An 18,045-nucleotide genomic window follows, 5' to 3' on the forward strand; every position below is an offset into this window, starting at 1 on the left:
AGCTGACTTGGAAAAAAAAAAAAAACTATCGACAGTAAGCAACTAAGGTACGTCTTAGCAAGAATTAGAGCAACATAAATGGTGCGTCTTAAATATCGTAGTAGATCACGCTCTCTGGAAGTTAGCTCTCAACTGTACGTCGCCTTAGCCTTTCTACTCGCCCATTTATATTTGCCTCTACTCTTTGCTGGAAGATCACCAAACATCCTTCATTGTGAGTGGTGCTTGTGATCTCCGATTCACTACTAACTCTAGCTCTCCATCCTAAAGGAAATTAAGCATACATGGGCGCTCATAGGTTCAGATCCATCAAGAATTGTAGCCCAGAAGGTAGATCCAATCAAGCCGTAGCAGCCGATCTCGATGGCACTCTTCTCATCTCTCGAAGCTCCTTCCCGTACTTCATGCTCGTCGCACTCGAAGCCGGTAGCCTAATGAGGGCGATATTCCTGCTTTTGTCCGTCCCATTCGTGTATACCACGTACATATTCTTCTCAGAGTCCGCGGCTATCCAAACCCTCATCTACATTTCCTTCGCGGGGCTAAAAGTGAGAGATATCGAGATTGTGGCTCGCTCCGTGCTGCCTAAATTCTACGCGGAAGATGTGCATCCTGAGAGCTGGAGAGTGTTCAACTCTTTCGGCAGGAAGTGCGTTGTCACGGCTAACCCCAGAATTATGATCGAGCCCTTCGTTAAGAGGTTCCTTGGGGCCGATCAGGTTCTTGGGACGGAGCTAGAGGTGACAAAGTCTGGAAGGGCCACCGGCTTCGTCTTGAAGCCTGGGGTACTTGTTGGCACACTCAAGAAGAAGGCCGTCCAGAAGGAGTTTGGTGATGACGTCCCTGATCTCGGAATTGGCGACAGAGAGACCGATTTCGATTTCATGTCCATCTGCAAGGTTCGATCTCTTGTTTCCTCTACAATCTAGTTTAGTGTGATCATTTTAACTCCTTAATCGATTATTACTTCTTACTTAGATCGATGCATGGTAGTTTAGTTTTTGGTTGGTACGCTTTGTATATGAGCCGATTCAAGCTTACAAAAGGATACTATGTACGTATCTGGACCGGAAAAACCACGATCATTTGAGGCCCACTTTATAAATTGGTTCTTAGGCCTGGTTTTCTTATTGGATTTATCCATGCTATTCTTCCCTACCTACCTCGATCTGGTTGTTTGATGTGATTGTGATTGTGAACCAATGGAATACGAATGTCTTTTTATCCTGGCCTTAAATTTTGGGCCGTAATAGTAGCCAGTTGAGGGAAATAGTTGGTGATCCCTAGTGTAACTATGGGAGTCCTTTGCAATTGCAGCACCTGACATAGCAACTAGCAAGCCCCATCCCCATCTCTTCTGTAGCTTCCGAGAGAACAATATCTCAGCCCATCTACCTGCCTTCACCGTTCATTAATACTCGGCCTATCAAAGCCTATCCGTTCCACATGTCCAGACTCTTATAATAAATGCCTTTCCAAGTATTTCACCACATCCTTATTAATTCTTTACTATACAAGGGCGTTTGGGTTTTTCTCGGCCCATTGGCCACAGTTGGGGTACCGCCATTTACCAACCCCCCCCCCCCACCGAACTGATTGCTTGCTTGGCATGCATGTCATCAATTTCCAGTTGGTCTATTTGTATGTCCCCGAGTAAACTTCTTGACAGCTACCGTCTTCTCTCATTCCACCTCTCAAATTCACCCAATGCAACATCTGCGTGATTCTTCATTTATAATTACGGACACTTCAAGTGCCAGGCCAAAGAATTTAAAGTTTCCAAGCCGTGTGACGTTTGCAGCTCGAAGTTTTCAAGCCGTGTGACGTTTGCAGATCGAAGTTTTCAAGCCGTGTGACGTTTGCAGATCGATTAGAGATTAGGATCATACATACATACATACATACATATATATATATGTATGGTACAGTATAGTGTTAAAATGCTAATAAGTACGATTTCTCGTGTAATTTATTGTGAATCCATCTTAATTCGTTAGGAAGCTTACATCGTCCCGCCGACAAAATGCAATCCGGTTCCGACGAACCAACTCCTGAGCCCAATCATCGTCCACGACGGTCGGCTAGCTCAACGCCCCACTCCTCTGGTTGCGCTCCTTACCTTCCTGTGGATTCCCATCGGCTTCGCTCTCTCTCTCGTCCGGGTCTACTTCAATATCCCTCTCCCCGAGCGCATCGTCTTCTACATGTACAAGCTCATGGGCATCAAGCTCGTCGTAAAGGGCAGCCCACCTCCTCCCCCAAAGAAAGGCCACCCCGGTGTCCTCTTCGTCTGCAACCACCGTACCGTGCTCGACCCCGTAGTCACCGCCGTCGCCCTCGGCCGCAAGATTAGCTGCGTCACGTATAGCATCAGTAAGTTCTCGGAGCTCATCTCGCCTATCAGAGCTGTGGCCTTGTCCAGAGAAAGAGATAAGGACGCTGAAAACATCAAGAGATTACTCGAGGAAGGAGACTTGGTGATCTGCCCCGAAGGAACCACTTGCAGAGAGCCGTTTTTGCTAAGATTTAGTGCACTTTTCGCCGAGCTCACGGATCGTATCGTGCCGGTTGCGATCAACACCAAGCAGGGTATGTTCCATGGCACGACGGCGAGAGGTTACAAGTTCATGGATCCCTACTTCGTCTTCATGAACCCGAGGCCCACGTATGAGATCACGTTCTTGAACCAGCTTCCCAAGGAGCTCACGTGCAGCGGAGGGAAATCGCCCATTGAGGTGGCTAATTATATTCAGAAGGTGCTGGGAAGCCAACTTGGATTCGAGTGCACCAACTTTACTAGGAGGGACAAGTATGGGATGCTCGCTGGAACTGATGGTCGGGTCCCCTCTAAGAAAGAGAAGGCTTAGCGAGAACCCAAAACAAAAGAAATTATTGGCGTCTGCCATCTGGAATATTGTTTCTCAAGTCTTTGCTTATTCTTAAGTTTACTCCTCCAAGGAAAAAGGGTAGTCTCCGGGTATTGATGTATTTGGAAGTTGTGAGTTTTTATCCATCCAGTATATTATTAATCATATTAGACCGTGTTGTCATCTAATGCATTATTATTGTTCCCATATGCCTTCTTTAAAGTCCTTTGGCATTGAGGTTGGACTATATAGGCCGGGCCGAGGTCGGGCATTGGTCCACTTTTGGTTTCAGAGAGAGTATGTCCAGGTAAATCTGAAAAAGGCCCGAAGCACGGGATTACCTTAAACGAAACCTTATCACGATCGAATTTGGGCTTTTGCGCATTAGCTCTATTTCAGCAAATGGCATTTGTTTTGTTTTAGTTGGACTCGGCGTGGCTTATGGTACTGGAAAAGAGGATCATATCAACTAAAGTGATCAAAAGAACGCATAGCCTCATCTAGCCCGCTCTTTTAATTGGTCTTATATATTATTTATCCACAAGACGATAGAAAGCCCAACTACATGTATCATTGGGGCTTCCGTGCTGCTGACCTAGGCCCGATCTTACATCTCAATAGAAGAAATTTGGCCCATTATTTTTGGTCTCCAATGGACCGGGAGGAAATCCTTGTCCAAAAGCAATCAATCTATTGTGGCACCAAAATTAGCCAGTAAAAACTGCTCCATGACACTCGTATATTCCACGGATTGATTGGTCCGAATTCTTCTTCCCCGGCCCGCAAGTAATAAAAAAGATATTAAAAAGAAAAGAAAAATATCATATCTCTCTAGTCTCCAGTATTTATTAGAAAGCTAAGGAGCGCAAGGAGCAACAACGCGATGCCACTCGTTTCTGGCCAAGCCTAAGCCTAAGCCTCGGTTTAAGCAAGCCTTGAATACTGGAACCATAATCGCACGAATGGCGCCTGCTCTTTAATTAGCCATGAACGGCGCGGGAGTCTATCTCCTCCCACTCTCCTCCTCTTCTCCACCTCTTAGGATCCCGTCACCGTCCAAGAACTCGCTCCCCAAACCTCCGTTATGGCGCAGCGCAAGCTCCGTACGGTTCTTTGGGTGGAACCACCACCGGCGCCGATGGGCCATTTGCAGAGCTCGAGGCGGAGGCGCAGACTTGAAATCCGAACCGCTCGATGTGCCGGATTCGATTATGTTCGAGGAGGGTTCGGGCGAAACTGTCCCGACTCTGCAGCAAGTGGAAGAGGATGAGGTGGGGGAAGGGGGACAGGCGTCTTCGTTGAGTCTGGGAATGGAGACGCTCCCGAAGCGGTGGGTGATAGTGATCTTATGCTTCTCCGCTTTCTTGCTCTGTAACATGGATCGAGTAAGCTTGCTATCTTTCTTCCTTAAGTCTTCTTGTAAATGCTCTGTAACTGGATAAGGTTCTGTGTGTGAGGCTAGAATCGTTTTCATAATGGATCGTAAGGATGTGGTCGGATGACTGGCTTTGAATTAATTATTTTGTCAGATCAATTGCGCAAGTAAGGATGGGTAAATTTGTGTAAGAATTAATGCTGATGAACCTTCAGTTCTATTATCCAGGAAAGTTCTAGGTTCATTAAGAAAGAAGAATGACCTGAAGTGAAGAAATTAACCCTTTTTTTCAGGTAAATATGAGCATTGCTATTCTCCCTATGTCCGCAGAGTTTAATTGGGATCCTGCAACTGTGGGTCTTGTCCAGTCATCATTTTTCTGGGGCTACCTTCTCACACAGGTTGGTAATCTTTCTAAGATATCCCATTTCAAACTTTTTTCCCAAATCTCATTTCTTCAGGAAATCTGATTACAAGTGTTTATAATTATTGCTTATTTCTCCAGAGCAACTTGTCTTATGGTTCCAATCAATATGCTATATCAAGTGTGCCCATCACCTAACTTTGTCAAATTTATGTGCACACACCAAGTGTACCTTGACACAAGAACTACTTATGTGCAACTTCATGCTCTTTAAGAGAGCTAGTTTATTTCTCTTGAAACAGGTCATAAGTTAATGTCAGGATGAGATGCAACTTGTTTATTCGTTTTTTCATCGTAGTGCCCTGTTACAGATTGCTGGAGGTATATGGGCAGATACAGTTGGTGGAAAGACTGTCCTCGCATTTGGGGTTATTTGGTGGTCCGTTGCCACTGCTCTCACACCTATTGCAGCAAAGATTGGCTTGCCTTTCCTGCTAGTTGTGCGTGCTTTTATGGGAATCGGTGAGGTTAGTAGTGTTTTATCTCAAGTATATATTTGTACTTCTCGCTTTGTGTTCCTGCACACACACACACAAATATGTATTAGAACACATGTCTTATCGATATGGATTATGTGTTTATGTACAGTGTCCTTCACTTGCTAGTCAAGCTGTTTGTATAGTATGCTTCTTTTGGGGGGCTTTCTGCAGTTTAAATCCCTAAAGTGTTCAGGATAGTATTTCATAACCCTTTCTCCACATGTATATAGCAAAGTTGATATGGATTTACATGGATGGCTGGGACTTTTGACTCTTTTTATCATGCTTGTTCTCACCTGTTTAGAGGAAGGGCCTGCCTACATCATGCAGCCCAGACTAGCTCACGGGCACAAAGTGACTAGCAACATTAAGAGTAGAAAGAAGATTTCTTCGTTGATCCAAGAACTTCGATTTTTGGCAGATTTTTTGTTCCCAAAGTTGATTTGGGGGCTTTTATTCTGCATTTTGTTTTTTCTGGCCTTTGTAGATGTATAATTCTGGCTTATGCTAAATATATATCCTTTCCTCCAGGGGGTTGCGATGCCTGCAATGAATAACATCCTCTCGAAATGGGTCCCTGTGGCTGAAAGGAGTAGATCATTAGCTCTAGTATATAGTGGGATGTACCTTGGATCAGTAACAGGGCTTGCATTTTCTCCCTTCCTAATACACAAGTTTGGCTGGCCATCAGTCTTCTACTCATTTGGTTCTCTGGGGACTGTATGGTTTGCAATATGGTCTAGTAAGGTATGTTTATTTGTGGTGCTCATTAAATTCAAAAATTATCAATTGATATTACTGTGATAATTTTTTTTTTTTGTATTTTTTATTTCATTTACATTTACAGCTAGAGCCTAGAGAAACTAAATATCTTTAAAGCAAGCAGTGCCTCATATGTTGAATTGCGTTCATAGCTTTTATTTATATTTTCTACTTTGTTTGCACCCACAGTTAGGCAGATAAACCTGGAGTTATTGTATTAGTAATTAAAGATGGAGAATCTGAAATACTTATTTGGGTTGGTATGGTCTTTTTATAGATATCTTAAGAGCGTTGTGACATCTGCTCTCTCTCTTCTTGAAAGGCATACAGCTCACCTCTTGAAGATCCTGAAGTCAGTGTTCAAGAAAAGAAGCTTATTACCATTCAAAGTGTCTCAAAAGAACCTGTCACAACAATTCCTTGGAGACTCATTTTATCAAAGCCGCCTGTTTGGGCTCTAATAGTTTCCCATTTTTGTCATAACTGGGGAACCTTCATTCTTCTTACATGGATGCCGACATACTACAACCAGGTAATCTCAGTTGTTTTCTCTGCATTATCCTGACTTGTGGCAATTTATTTTCTTCAACACCTGCTGAATTGTTATTTATATAGTTATTCATAATAAAGGTTGATCAGGAGTGTGCTGATTTGATGATAAGAGTAGGTCATGAAGCTAGGAAACTGTATGCCTTGATACATTGAGAGTTCATTGAACCAAGAAAAGTAATATTATATGCTTTTCTATGATTTTATTCGAAATAGGTTTTGAAGTTCAACCTCACAGAATCTGGGCTTTTCTGTGTTCTTCCCTGGCTTACAATGGCATTTTCTGCAAATTTTGGTGGATGGATCGCAGACACACTTGTGAGTAAAGGACTATCTGTCACAATAGTTCGTAAGGTAAAACTTCTTTTTGAACCTTAAAATTATTAGATGAATAGAATCTACTCATGTAGTGTGTACATTAGATAATTAAAGTTGTGATGTGCTTTTTGTCTCCTCTTTTGACAATGATTTCTTCTCACTAAAATGAGCACTTTTTTCCCTACTGTTTCTCAAGATTCTGGGAATTAAGTGGTTCATTTATATGTCATAGATTCTTGGAGATTTTTTTTTTGGATAGTGACAAACATGAAATGCCCCTGGTATCATTATTAGTTGTAAAATTTGTATGCATTTTATTTCTGTATGCATTTTATATATTCTTGTTTAGTTTATCCATTATTTTTGCAGATCATGCAATCAATTGGATTCCTAGGCCCAGCTTTCTTCCTAACTCAGTTAAGTCATTGTGATTCTCCTGCAATGGCAGTGTTATGTATGACATGCAGCCAGGTATGTATAAGCAAATCTCCACAGGTCACTTCAAAATTAGCAATAACTTTTTGTCAGTATACTTCTCATGATAAATATATGCAAGCTGTGAAGTTCTTTAACATTTTCAACTCCAACAGGGAACTGATGCATTCTCTCAATCTGGCCTATACTCAAACCATCAAGATATTGGCCCTCGATATGCTGTAATTACTTCAACTCCGGCCTATACCGATGCAATCTCTCAATCTGGCCTATAGTCAAACTATCAAGATATCAGCCCTCTATAGTGACATTCTCATAGTCTGGTGGTGTTAATATGGATCTCCAGGAATCTGTAAAAGCAGCAACATGACTGTTCACTTACTTTTATGTAGGGTGTGCTGCTTGGTCTTTCAAACACTGCTGGAGTTTTAGCTGGTGTTCTTGGAACCGCAGCAACTGGCTACATCTTACAACATGGTTTGGCTGCATCTTCTTTTCTGTTTGCACTTTGCATCATATTAACTCTATAAAATAGGATTAGGGAGGGAATAAGCATAAGGAGCCTGGCATGGAACTCCCCTACCATTGGAATTGCACCCATGGGCCTTTATATCCATTTAATGGTATGGTAAAAGGGAATTAGATATAAACTAGTTTTTGTCAGGCGAACTGGACCAACTAAAATTAGAATTCACAGTAATTGGCCAACTATCTCTATTTATATAAAACATCGTCTTCAAAAATTAAGACTTAGTCATGAAGACTTACAACTACGTTAATCAGTGTGGCTGATAGTGGCCACCTCCCTGAATAATGATTGGCAAGATATGCAGATAGTGAACTAAGTATACGCTGCTCTTGCTAAACTGTAGCAGACATTTTTTGAGGGTAAATACACTTAAAGTTTTTTGTCAAAAAAAAAAACACTTAAAGCTAGTTTTACATGTCATCTTACTGAATGCATTTGCATTCTCACTTGCTAATTTCTATGTTAAGGGAACTTTGCATGACTCAATTTTGTTATATTTATCTGGCTATAATATTTCAGGCTCTTGGGATGATGTTTTTAAAGTCTCGGTATCTCTTTATCTTGTGGGAACTGTTGTCTGGAACCTTTTTTCAACCGGTGAGAAAATCATTGATTGATATGCTTGTACTGGTTAATGTCAACGATGCGAGAAATACAGAAGTGTAGACAACTGAAACAGAAGGTGAAGGGCGCAGCTGATTGTAACCTTAATGTCCTAGATCTGTGAAGCAAGGATGCTACAACCTCACTTCCAGAAAATAAAAAAAAAGGTTACCTCTGTGTTTTATATATCCACCTTCTTCAAGAGCTTCTCAGGTTGATAAAATAGCCGTCCTAGAGCGTGGACACCTGGTATTGATTGGAGCCAGCATCATGAATGACTCGGTCTTTGTTTTTTCAAGAGATAAAATGATAATAGGTATCAGTTTAATCATTGTATATGATTTTGTATATGGTTACTCTGCTGATTTGTAAAGTCCACAGGAGCATTAATCTGTGCTAAGGTTGTAGTGATAAGAACTCTGTTTCAACTGTAGTTTCTGTACGTAGATTCCCCATACTGCACTTTTGTCTAATAAAGTTCTTATGTGATGTGATATATGTCAATCGAAGGGTCAATAAATATATTTCACGGAACGAAACTACAACATACTGTATTTTGTATCTTTCTCAACAAAAATCATACTAATCTGGTCGTAAACATCGAACGCCGGCATTGGAAACTGAGTGGGCCAAAGGGCCTAAAACTTGCAGGCCGGCCTCGCTGACTTGGCTACTTCGGCGAGTCTCCGAGGGCATCAAAAGTTTAAAACAGACGATATATAAAGATGCAGCCGTATATCGAGCCTGCCTCGTTCCTTCTCTGGTTCAACTTTGTCCTGCACTTTGGATCGAAGAAGAAGCAAAGAATTGGAAGAGGGTTGAAGGTAATAGAAGCTGCAAGTTCTTCACTTCTATAGTTTCTGCTCATTTCCTGTTTTGTCCAACCTTCGTGCGTATCACATGAACCGGGTCGACGATCGTGAAAAATTACAATCTACAGTGAAAAATTAGTAGCTTTGGGCGGGGTTTGATGATGTGAGCATTGGACCTGTCCTGATCTGTTTTGAAATTTAAATGTGAAGTTTGAAAGAGTAAACTAAACGTAAGTTTCAAAAGTGTCAAAATTACGATCGATGCTAATACAGATAAAGAAGAAGAAGAAGAAGAAGAAGAAGAATAAGAAGAAGAAGTACTACATCACACTCGAGTTTTAATTTCGTACTTCAACGCTACTGTGGCACATTCATGCATCTGGGCGTAGAATCTAGTTAGTACTTTCTAGAGGAGGAGTTGATGAACTTAATGCAATCCTCAATGGCCTCACTCTGATGAGAATCTCTAGGAGGTGCAAACTTCTGATGAGTCATGTTTGAGGTAGCATCAGTAGCTGAATTAGCCTTCCTTCTTGGGATCAAACGTACAGCCTTCGCCACGTTCGCCCCCATGCGCCGGAAAAATTTCACGGCCGGGAAGCGCGCGTTCCTTAGTATCCGTGAACTGAAGCCTCTGTGGGCTTGTCTCTGGCTTCTACTTGCACTTCCGCTTGGGTTGAACGTGGGAAACATCATTGGCTTCTCGCTGGCGTCAGGGCTGATGCTTATACGGTTACTTCCCTTTCTCATCGTCCTTGAACCGCGTTTGCAATTTTGAAGGGCACCACTAATTAAGCTCAAGGCCACTATATGCACATATATGTATATATATATGTGAAGAGAGCAACTATGTGCCAAGAATATGAAGGCAAAGATAGAAAAGATAAAGTAAGGGGTGGTGGGGGATGAGAGAGGAAAGTTAATCTTACTGATTTCTGTAAGCGTAGACCATAAAACATGTACTGGAGCACAAACAACATTTGGTTCGTTATTAGATGTGATGTGGACATTTTGTTGGACGTAAACCGATGCGCCTTACTTTACCCAATGAGGAGGAGGAGGAGGAGGAGGAGAACAGATATGCTAGCTATGATGGGGTAGCTTTAACTGAAAGAAAAGACTAGCGTGGAAACTTTGACTGGGTCAGTACATTCTTGGAGTGTTGCGGCTTGAGAATGCTTGCCGGAGAATCTGTGGCATGGAAGCAAGCAAACGCATCTCGGTATATAGGATTTTACGAGATTGAAAACGATGTAAGACTAGGAGTGAGTACTGAGGGAGAAGACACCACATCAAAAAGCTCTTGGCTTAGCGTTTCTTTTGAGGTGGTCATGGGCATCTTCTCCCTTTAACAAATCGGAGACTGGGGTGGATTCCATGGCTATTCGCTACACAAGAAGTGAAATGGACAGGGGCAGAGGGGCACCAAGAATCTTGTTACTTGTTGCTGGGTGGACAGTGACTGCTGTGCTGTGGACCCATTCAACTTTGCCGCTGTCCGACGCCATATCGTATTGGGCTCATTGGGCCTGAGTTGATCCTAAACAAAGTATTTATTAGTCCATGTGTCATATGGCCCATTTGCCTCTGCAGCGTCCAAAGTCCAAATACCAAAGATGAACAGGCTTGTTAGGCCGGGCCTTGCCCCTAGTGTAGTTTAACGCACTGAAGAGACCCACCTGTAGATTTTGCTTTCCCTTTCTCACATCAGCCATCATATAATGACCAGACCCACCTTATCCATGGTGAGCTATTTCATTGGACAATCCGGCGCACTAGTCTGCATATCTATACTTACTATATTTATTATCTATCTTAACAAATGTATGTGTGCTCTTGGCTAAATTTTTTTGTTGCTTGCATGAGAGTCAGTTATTTTATTTAATGTGCGAGGAGTTTTTTTTTTTTTCTTTTTTTTTTCTTTCTGAGAAGAACCTTGCTGTGAGAAGTTGAGTAATGCCTCTACTTACAAGAAAAGCTGTGAGCTTATACTGCACATTCTCTTTTATAAAGAAGGATAAGCATTTCTATAGTCCTCCGTGTTGTGTGACTTGATTTAAAGTGTATCATCCGTGAAAGAATTACCAATATTAATTAACTGGTAAAGGGTGGGAGTGAATGTGCGACCAATTGGGGGGGAGAGAGAGAGAGAGAGAGAGAGAGAGAGAGAGAGAGAGAGAGAGAGAGAGAGAGAGAGAGAGAGAGATAAGAGGTTCCAAATCATCATCAGCAAGCATATGCTTGTGTTATTCCACTCCCTGGGAATATACTTTTTTTTTTCTTGAACGAATTAGAAAAAGGCTTCGGATTCCCAAAGCTCTATACCCTCAGCTATCCCTCCCAACCCCCACCCCCCCCCGACACTTAGTTTGGAGTACTTCGAATCAATTGCGCGCTGTACCTTCTCCGACATGACCTCTTCTCTCCTTTTAAACCCTTCCTCACTACCTCGCTGTCCCTCTTTGCCATCTTGCTCTTCTTGTTCTAAATCTCTCCTCCCGAGCAGGAGGACGAGGAGGACGCTTCGCCTCTCTGTGTGGCAACAGAGGCGGGCGGTGGTCTACGCGAACAGGAGAATAATGGCGATTGAAGGGATTGAAGAAGAAGAGGAGGAGAAAGGGGAGGAAGAGGAATTACCGCCCGTTTTGGAGGGTTCCGACGGAGACTCAAAGCCCCGCCGCATTGCGCTATTCGTTGAGCCCTCTCCCTTTGCGTCAGTATCTTAATTCGACCTCGGTTAGGGTTGAATTCTTCTTAGTTGCACATTTGATCTGATATGGTTCCTAATTGCTCTTGTGTTGTGGCACTTTGGGTTTAATAACTTTTGACTGATTTGAAAATGAGAATTTTAAGCTTTAGTGCGACTATACTAGTTGATCGATAGTGTTTTGCTACCTACCCTCGATAGTAACTCAGAGAGTAGAAATCCTCAAGTTTTTAGTACATATATGTGACTACGCTTTATCAATTGAGGGGTTATAATTAGATAATCGGAAGTAAGTTTCCATGATTTTTGTCTGTACTAATGTAAACAAATTATTACTTTTATTGTTCTCTTTCCCCACTGGTATTCTGTCTAATGATTTTTATTGTTACTTCAGTACTAAATAATATACTGAAACTACTTCTTATTTCCATTGGCAGTTATGTTTCTGGGTATAAGAACCGGTTTCAGAATTTCATCAAACATTTGCGCGAGATGGGAGACGAGGTATAAACCTTTGCATGAATAGCTTCATTAGTAGGTGCCTCTGATATATGTACTCTTTGAACCACAAGCTAGATGCCCTCTTTGTGCTGGATTGCAAAATGCTCGAAGATATATTTTTATGTACTAGTTGTTTTGATTTAATTTTTGCTTCGTCTGAGACAAACCTAGCTGTTGCAGTTGTTTGCTCTGAATTAAAAAAGGAAGTAAGCATAATGCTAGACGAGCAGAAGTAGAATTTTTCATGCTTGATTGTCTTAGCTACTGTGCCTTGACAATTGCCTTATCTGTCTGATGCAGGTCATAGTTGTAACTACCCACGAGGGAGTTCCTGAAGAGTTTTATGGAGCAAAACTTATTGGTTCATGGAGGTAATGGAAGTTACAGACTTGTGCTATGCCCTACTTGTGAGCTGTAGTGCTATGCCCTACTTATCATTTCTTGCACATGCATGTTCTTGACATTCTTTTTAGATAGGGAATGTCTTGCACCAAGATATGCTCCACTTTGTATGGTAGAATGAAAAGAAAAAGTAAAGAAAGTTCAACACTTCATTGAGATAAATCTCTATGTTATGCTCATAAAAGTGCTCAGCACCCTTCTTTTAGGTTATGAGCATTAGAATGCAGCAATGCAACAAAAGTATGTGCAGATTGCTTGAAAGAAAAAAAATGGAGTTTTGATTGTGGACTAAGCTTAATCTTAGTGCTTCCTGGCTAATGAATTTTTATTGTTAATTTGGTTCAACAGAAGTCTGTTGAACATTATTCATGCATCATTAGACTTCCCGTCTGTTTTCATCTTTTCTTTTTCCTTACAAATTCAAGTACTACCATAGGCTTTATCTTGGATATGCTAATTATCTTTTCTGTCAGCTTTCCCTGTCCATGGTATCAAAAGGTTCCACTTTCACTTGCACTTAGCCCTCGAATTATATCAGAAGTTGCAAAATTTAAGCCAGACATAATACATGCCTCTTCACCTGGAATCATGGTAAAGTCAACCTTATAAGGCGTACAAGTAGATGAAAATTCAACTTTTCTGCATAATGGCTTCTTTTGTACAAAATTTCAGGTATTTGGTGCTCTCATAATAGCAAAGTTACTCTGTGTACCTATAGTGATGTCATATCACACTCATGTTCCTATGTGAGTTCACTTCTCTTCAGAATTTTATTGCCACTTTATCTACTTTGTGACTGTTAATTATTGTTTTCTTAGCAAGGCAAATTTCCTCATGGCATTTCTATCACCGAGAAACAGTTGAGAGTTGAGACAACTTTTGAATTACACTTCCTTTGATGAGTTACCAGTTTACTTAGCAAATAGAAAGAACACAGGATGAAGCATAAATATCATACTGGTACAAATGAAAATAGAAGAAAGAAAAAAAATAATAGTTAGATATAAAACAGGAGAAACTTAAACAACAATGAGAACCAAGAGGACCTTTATTATCCCCTAATATGCATTTGCACAATTGCTCAGCTGGTTTGCCCTGTCTTCGTGTGTTTCCTGACATACTTTCACTCTAATATGTCATCTGAATTTTATTCATTTTCAACAAAAGGAGGAGATTTAGAAGCAAATGAAACCTTCCCATTCAATGATAAAGTTATTTAGTTGGCCAAGTTTTAACTGTACAATTTGCTGATTCTATAATTTTTTCTGAAAGAAGATGATTCTGTACCATTGATATGCTCGACAGATAGTTTACCATTTATTTCAGTTCTTTCACACTTCTATGCAGATATTATATTATCATAGAATGTGAATTGGCTGAATTTTATGGAAGGGTTAAGAATTGAATATTTGGAAAGCTGATTATTGTGGTTGTCCAGATATATTCCCAGATATACATTCAGTTGGTTGGTGAAGCCCATGTGGCTGATTATAAGTAAGTTTCTTTCTCTTTCCTATAGTATCACATGCACTTCTTTGTCAAGAATAGGCTGTTGATTTCTCTTTTTTTCTTTTGAAGAATTCCTACACCGAGCTGCTGATCTCACTTTGGTACCTTCAGCTGCTATTGGCAGGGATCTTCAAGCTGCCCATGTTACAGCTGGTTAGCAGAATAAAAAGTTGAGCTGATGATATTTTCAATCCTCCTTTTTTCTGATGATTCTTGTTTTGCAGCTCATAAAATACGCCTTTGGAATAAGGGTGTTGATTCTGAAAGTTTCCATCCACGTTATCGTAGTCATGAAATGCGTGTCAGGCTAAGGTAAATTGTCTTTTGCAAAGACAAGCACATAATCACAGAAGCAAGCATGTGTTCTACCACAAGTATCTGATTTTAACTTGATTTTACTTACATTTGTTCTGTGCCAGTAATGGAGAACCTGAAAAGCCATTGATAATTCATGTTGGACGTCTAGGAGTTGAAAAAAGCTTGGATTTTCTCAAAAGGTGAGCTTGCATTTGTTTTTGTTTTTGTTTTTGTTTTGTTTTGTTTTGTTTTTCTGAAGAAAAGGTCACACAGGACCCAGTTTCATTGAAACCAAATAACTGAATGCACCCTGTTTTTAGCAAGCATTTGTTGCTATTCAATAAGCTGTCAAAAATGCAAAATGTCCAGACTATGAGGGAATTAGTGATTTGTTTCATTATATTTGTTGTCCTTTCTGCTGTCGTTGCTGACATATTTACTTCTGATAAGTGATAAGAAGAGATATTGCCCAAATTGATCCATCTATTATTTTAGACATATTCCTTCTTGAGTTTCGATAATATACATGCTAAATTAAAAAGGGTAAGGAACCTTGACAAAGACTATACTTAAGCAAGGATGTTCACCACACAAGTGGATTTTGTGATCAAGCAGGGTTATGGATCGGTTTCCAGGAGTCAGGATTGCATTTATTGGAGATGGGCCATACAGGTGAGGTGACGGACCTTGCAATTTAGCGTAGTTCTCTTTTGGCAAAAGATAGTTATGTTTCACATTCACAAACTTAACTCAACTTAGGTTCCGCGTTCAGGTCGTAGGCAACATATGAACACCGCATTTCGGAATGACTTGAATTTAGGTTGATAGTTAACATGTTTTATTGTCTAGGCAGGTTGGAACTAGAGCAGATGTTCTCAGGCATGCCTGCAGTATTCACAGGAACTCTTCATGGTGAGGAGCTGTCTCAGGCATATGCCAGTGGAGATATATTTGTGATGCCTTCAGAGTCCGAGACCCTTGGTTTTGTTGTCTTGGAGGCCATGTCATCTGGAGTTCCTGTAGTTGCAGCTCGTGCTGGAGGGATACCTGACATTATACCAGAGGAGCAAGATGGTAAAACCAGCTTCCTGTTTACACCAGGTGACCTCGATGACTGCGTGAGCAAGATTGAGCGGCTGTTGTCTTGCAATGAGTTCAGGGAGGCCATGGGGAAGGCTGCCCGAAAGGAGATGGAGAAGTATAACTGGAGGGCTGCTACAAGGAAAATTCGTAACGAGCAATACAATGCAGCCATTTGGTTCTGGCGGAAGAAGAGAGCACAGCTACTTAGGCCTGTCCAGTGGGTTGTTCGAAGGTTCTTCAGATCACCAGAAATCAACTATAGTTGATTCAGTATACCTTTTTATTGAAGGTTTTGGTGAAATTTGAGCTGAAACTTGCACACGGGTATCTTCTTATACAGAGTATTGGTTATCTGACAGTGGCCATTTATTTCTTGTACATCAACATAATGCCAATTTATTAGTTATTGTTTGATCCTACTGATAATAATGGAAAAGGAGACGTACGATTTCCTGGAAGACCCCATCTGTTCAGTTGTAGAGCATTTAGTCCGAGTGCACGCATAAAATGTATAAAACAGAGATCTTGTTGCAAATTAGGAACACATAAGAAGGCGGTTCTGTTTTCTTGTGATCAAGAAAATCAAAATAACTAGAGTACACAATGGACCTTACACTTCCCAGGGAGATTGAAAAAATTGAAAAAGATCGAACGTAATGAAATGAATATCTTGAGCATACCTCAGTTAGAAGCTCGTATGAATTGTCCTAGTCCTAGCCTACAATAATGCAAAATATCCACATAGGCGTTTGTGATTGCAAATGAATGAAAAGGCCCAGCACCAAGCTATAATTGGAGCTCTCATCTATCTTCATAATCTGGAGAGAAAGACTGCTCAAACTCGGCATCCATGATTACCCCCTTCATAATATGCACAATGGTCTCAGCCCTTCTAGTATCAACACATTCTGACCTGACTCCATTAACAACCAGAGTTCCATCAAAATCCTTCCATGCATATAACTTGAACCCTGATATCGAATCGAACATTATCTCCTTCCGCATGGGTACTGCTCCATAAGGTAAATGTCGAGGAATTGCAGCAAATCCTAATACACGAGAAACAATTGCATATGTATTATTTACATTCTCTTTCGTCAAGCTCTCATTGGCTCTTAGATGTAGAATTTTTTCAAAGGCAATTTTTGAAGGCACAAACACTGTGAAGGCAAGATCATCAGGCAACATTGCAACCATCATATCCCCAAATTCACCTAAACCCCCTTCATCAGATATCCTACAAGGTAATGAAGCCTCATGAGACCCCACAGTAGTTATATCCCATGACACCTCAGGGAGGCTGGAGTTAAATAATAAAAGGAGGCACGAGACGGAAATGAATATGAACACCAGATAGACCGAATTCCTCGAAATAAATCGTCTTACTCTCTTCCGGAAAGTTTTCATGAAGTTCAAAATTTTGATCCAGAAAGCAACACTGGAAAACTACTGCTCAAAGTTTTTCACTCTGACGGATGATTTAATACTAGAAATCCAACTCCATTCTCATTCTTGAATAGTTTTGGAGCAAGAAAGTGTCTGCATTGTACTGCATGCCAGCGGGCACTTGGCTCAGCTCCAATAACTGCCTACCCAAGATTCTGATTTCTACTTCTCTTCTAACCACCTGTACTGCAATTAGCACGTTAACATAATAGTAATGGGTCAGAAGTGTTGCGACACCATTTATAGACTAGATGTAGAGGACTCCATTTTTACCCTATTTCCATCGTCAAGAATAAGTTTGTCAACAGTGGCATTCAACTATGATTCAATAAATGCACCGTCTTCTTTAACTGTAATAAACTTCTGCAGCTAAGGAAAAAAGCAGCAATATGAGTAGAGAACATGTTACGAAATTAATAATAAAACTAGGAAAAGATCAAAAGCATCATATGTAACAAACTGCATCAAGCGCTAATTCGTTCTTTATCAAATATAGCTGACAATATTAAGCTTATTAATTACAATTTTTGCAACTCTTAAGTGTTGACAAAAGTATCACCAACATTGTCTAAGAAGGGGATTTAACCTAGTCCCGCGTTTAAACAATAAATACCATAACTTGATTGTTCTTTCTAACATATAATTACAATGATTCATCTCAGTATCAGCTCGAAATAGATTAAAAGGTTTCAAAGAGTTATGATGATCGATTAATACCTGGTCGAACCATTATTATCAAAAGTAGCCCTGGAAATATAGTCGGATCAAAATTGGAACTTTTTCTCATTAATCATGAAAGAACTGGCAGAAGAAAGATCTGGGCCATCATGCAATCTAGTAGCCTTCCTAAACCTAAGAATAACCATAAACCTTAGGACCGACGATCGTCCACCTCCCACTTCTTATTCTCAAATTACTCTTGCATCCTCCTCCTACTCCGCTCCTTG

General features: G+C 40.7%; 4 protein-coding genes across 4 annotated transcripts; 3 read left to right on the top strand and 1 right to left on the bottom strand.

The window, feature by feature from the left end:
- Nucleotides 1–71: 71 nt before the first annotated feature.
- LOC140790413 (glycerol-3-phosphate 2-O-acyltransferase 6-like) lies at nt 72–3,074 on the top strand. The gene is made up of 2 exons (XM_073140488.1): nt 72–899; nt 1,998–3,074. The coding sequence occupies exons 1-2, from the start codon at nt 285–287 to the stop codon at nt 2,865–2,867; spliced, it is 1,485 nt and encodes a 494-aa protein (XP_072996589.1). The 5' UTR covers nt 72–284; the 3' UTR covers nt 2,868–3,074.
- Nucleotides 3,075–3,727: 653 nt separating this feature from the next.
- LOC140791484 (probable anion transporter 1, chloroplastic) lies at nt 3,728–8,845 on the top strand. Its single transcript, XM_073142079.1, has 10 exons — nt 3,728–4,252; nt 4,536–4,643; nt 4,978–5,133; nt 5,677–5,892; nt 6,230–6,439; nt 6,673–6,810; nt 7,144–7,245; nt 7,365–7,430; nt 7,602–7,686; nt 8,258–8,845. Exons 1-10 carry the CDS (start codon nt 3,854–3,856, stop codon nt 8,353–8,355), a joined length of 1,578 nt encoding a protein of 525 aa, XP_072998180.1. The 5' UTR covers nt 3,728–3,853; the 3' UTR covers nt 8,356–8,845.
- A 2,545-nt stretch (nt 8,846–11,390) lies between these two features.
- LOC140790278 (sulfoquinovosyl transferase SQD2-like) lies at nt 11,391–16,110 on the top strand. The gene is made up of 11 exons (XM_073140276.1): nt 11,391–11,866; nt 12,298–12,364; nt 12,662–12,732; nt 13,237–13,354; nt 13,436–13,509; nt 14,202–14,257; nt 14,342–14,425; nt 14,497–14,584; nt 14,692–14,769; nt 15,185–15,241; nt 15,423–16,110. Exons 1-11 carry the CDS (start codon nt 11,565–11,567, stop codon nt 15,916–15,918), a joined length of 1,491 nt encoding a protein of 496 aa, XP_072996377.1. The 5' UTR covers nt 11,391–11,564; the 3' UTR covers nt 15,919–16,110.
- A 52-nt stretch (nt 16,111–16,162) lies between these two features.
- On the bottom strand, nt 16,163–17,192 carry LOC140790279 (uncharacterized). Its single transcript, XM_073140277.1, has one exon. The coding sequence runs from the start codon at nt 17,057–17,059 to the stop codon at nt 16,454–16,456; it is 606 nt and encodes a 201-aa protein (XP_072996378.1). The 5' UTR covers nt 17,060–17,192; the 3' UTR covers nt 16,163–16,453.
- Nucleotides 17,193–18,045: the final 853 nt, after the last annotated feature.

The sequence above is a fragment of the Typha latifolia genome, chromosome 6 (genome assembly GCF_019914945.1).
Source record: "Typha latifolia isolate L0001 chromosome 6, TyphaL0001v2, whole genome shotgun sequence".
In the NCBI taxonomy this organism is placed as follows: domain Eukaryota; kingdom Viridiplantae; phylum Streptophyta; class Magnoliopsida; order Poales; family Typhaceae; genus Typha; species Typha latifolia.

Excerpts from the sequence above, each read along its gene's own strand:
- LOC140790413 (XM_073140488.1), top strand. The coding sequence starts at position 285 with ATGGGCGCTCATAGGTTCAGATCCATCAAGAATTGTAGCCCAGAAGGT. Across the intron at positions 900-1,997 it reads ATTTCATGTCCATCTGCAAG|GAAGCTTACATCGTCCCGCC; the intron begins GTTCGATCTCTT and ends TTAATTCGTTAG.
- LOC140791484 (XM_073142079.1), top strand. The coding sequence starts at position 3,854 with ATGAACGGCGCGGGAGTCTATCTCCTCCCACTCTCCTCCTCTTCTCCA. Across the intron at positions 7,246-7,364 it reads TATGTATGACATGCAGCCAG|GGAACTGATGCATTCTCTCA; the intron begins GTATGTATAAGC and ends CAACTCCAACAG. Across the intron at positions 7,431-7,601 it reads ATATTGGCCCTCGATATGCT|GGTGTGCTGCTTGGTCTTTC; the intron begins GTAATTACTTCA and ends ACTTTTATGTAG.
- LOC140790278 (XM_073140276.1), top strand. The coding sequence starts at position 11,565 with ATGACCTCTTCTCTCCTTTTAAACCCTTCCTCACTACCTCGCTGTCCC. Across the intron at positions 12,365-12,661 it reads TGCGCGAGATGGGAGACGAG|GTCATAGTTGTAACTACCCA; the intron begins GTATAAACCTTT and ends TGTCTGATGCAG. Across the intron at positions 15,242-15,422 it reads ATTGGAGATGGGCCATACAG|GTTGGAACTAGAGCAGATGT; the intron begins GTGAGGTGACGG and ends TTGTCTAGGCAG.
- LOC140790279 (XM_073140277.1), bottom strand. The coding sequence starts at position 17,059 with ATGAAAACTTTCCGGAAGAGAGTAAGACGATTTATTTCGAGGAATTCG.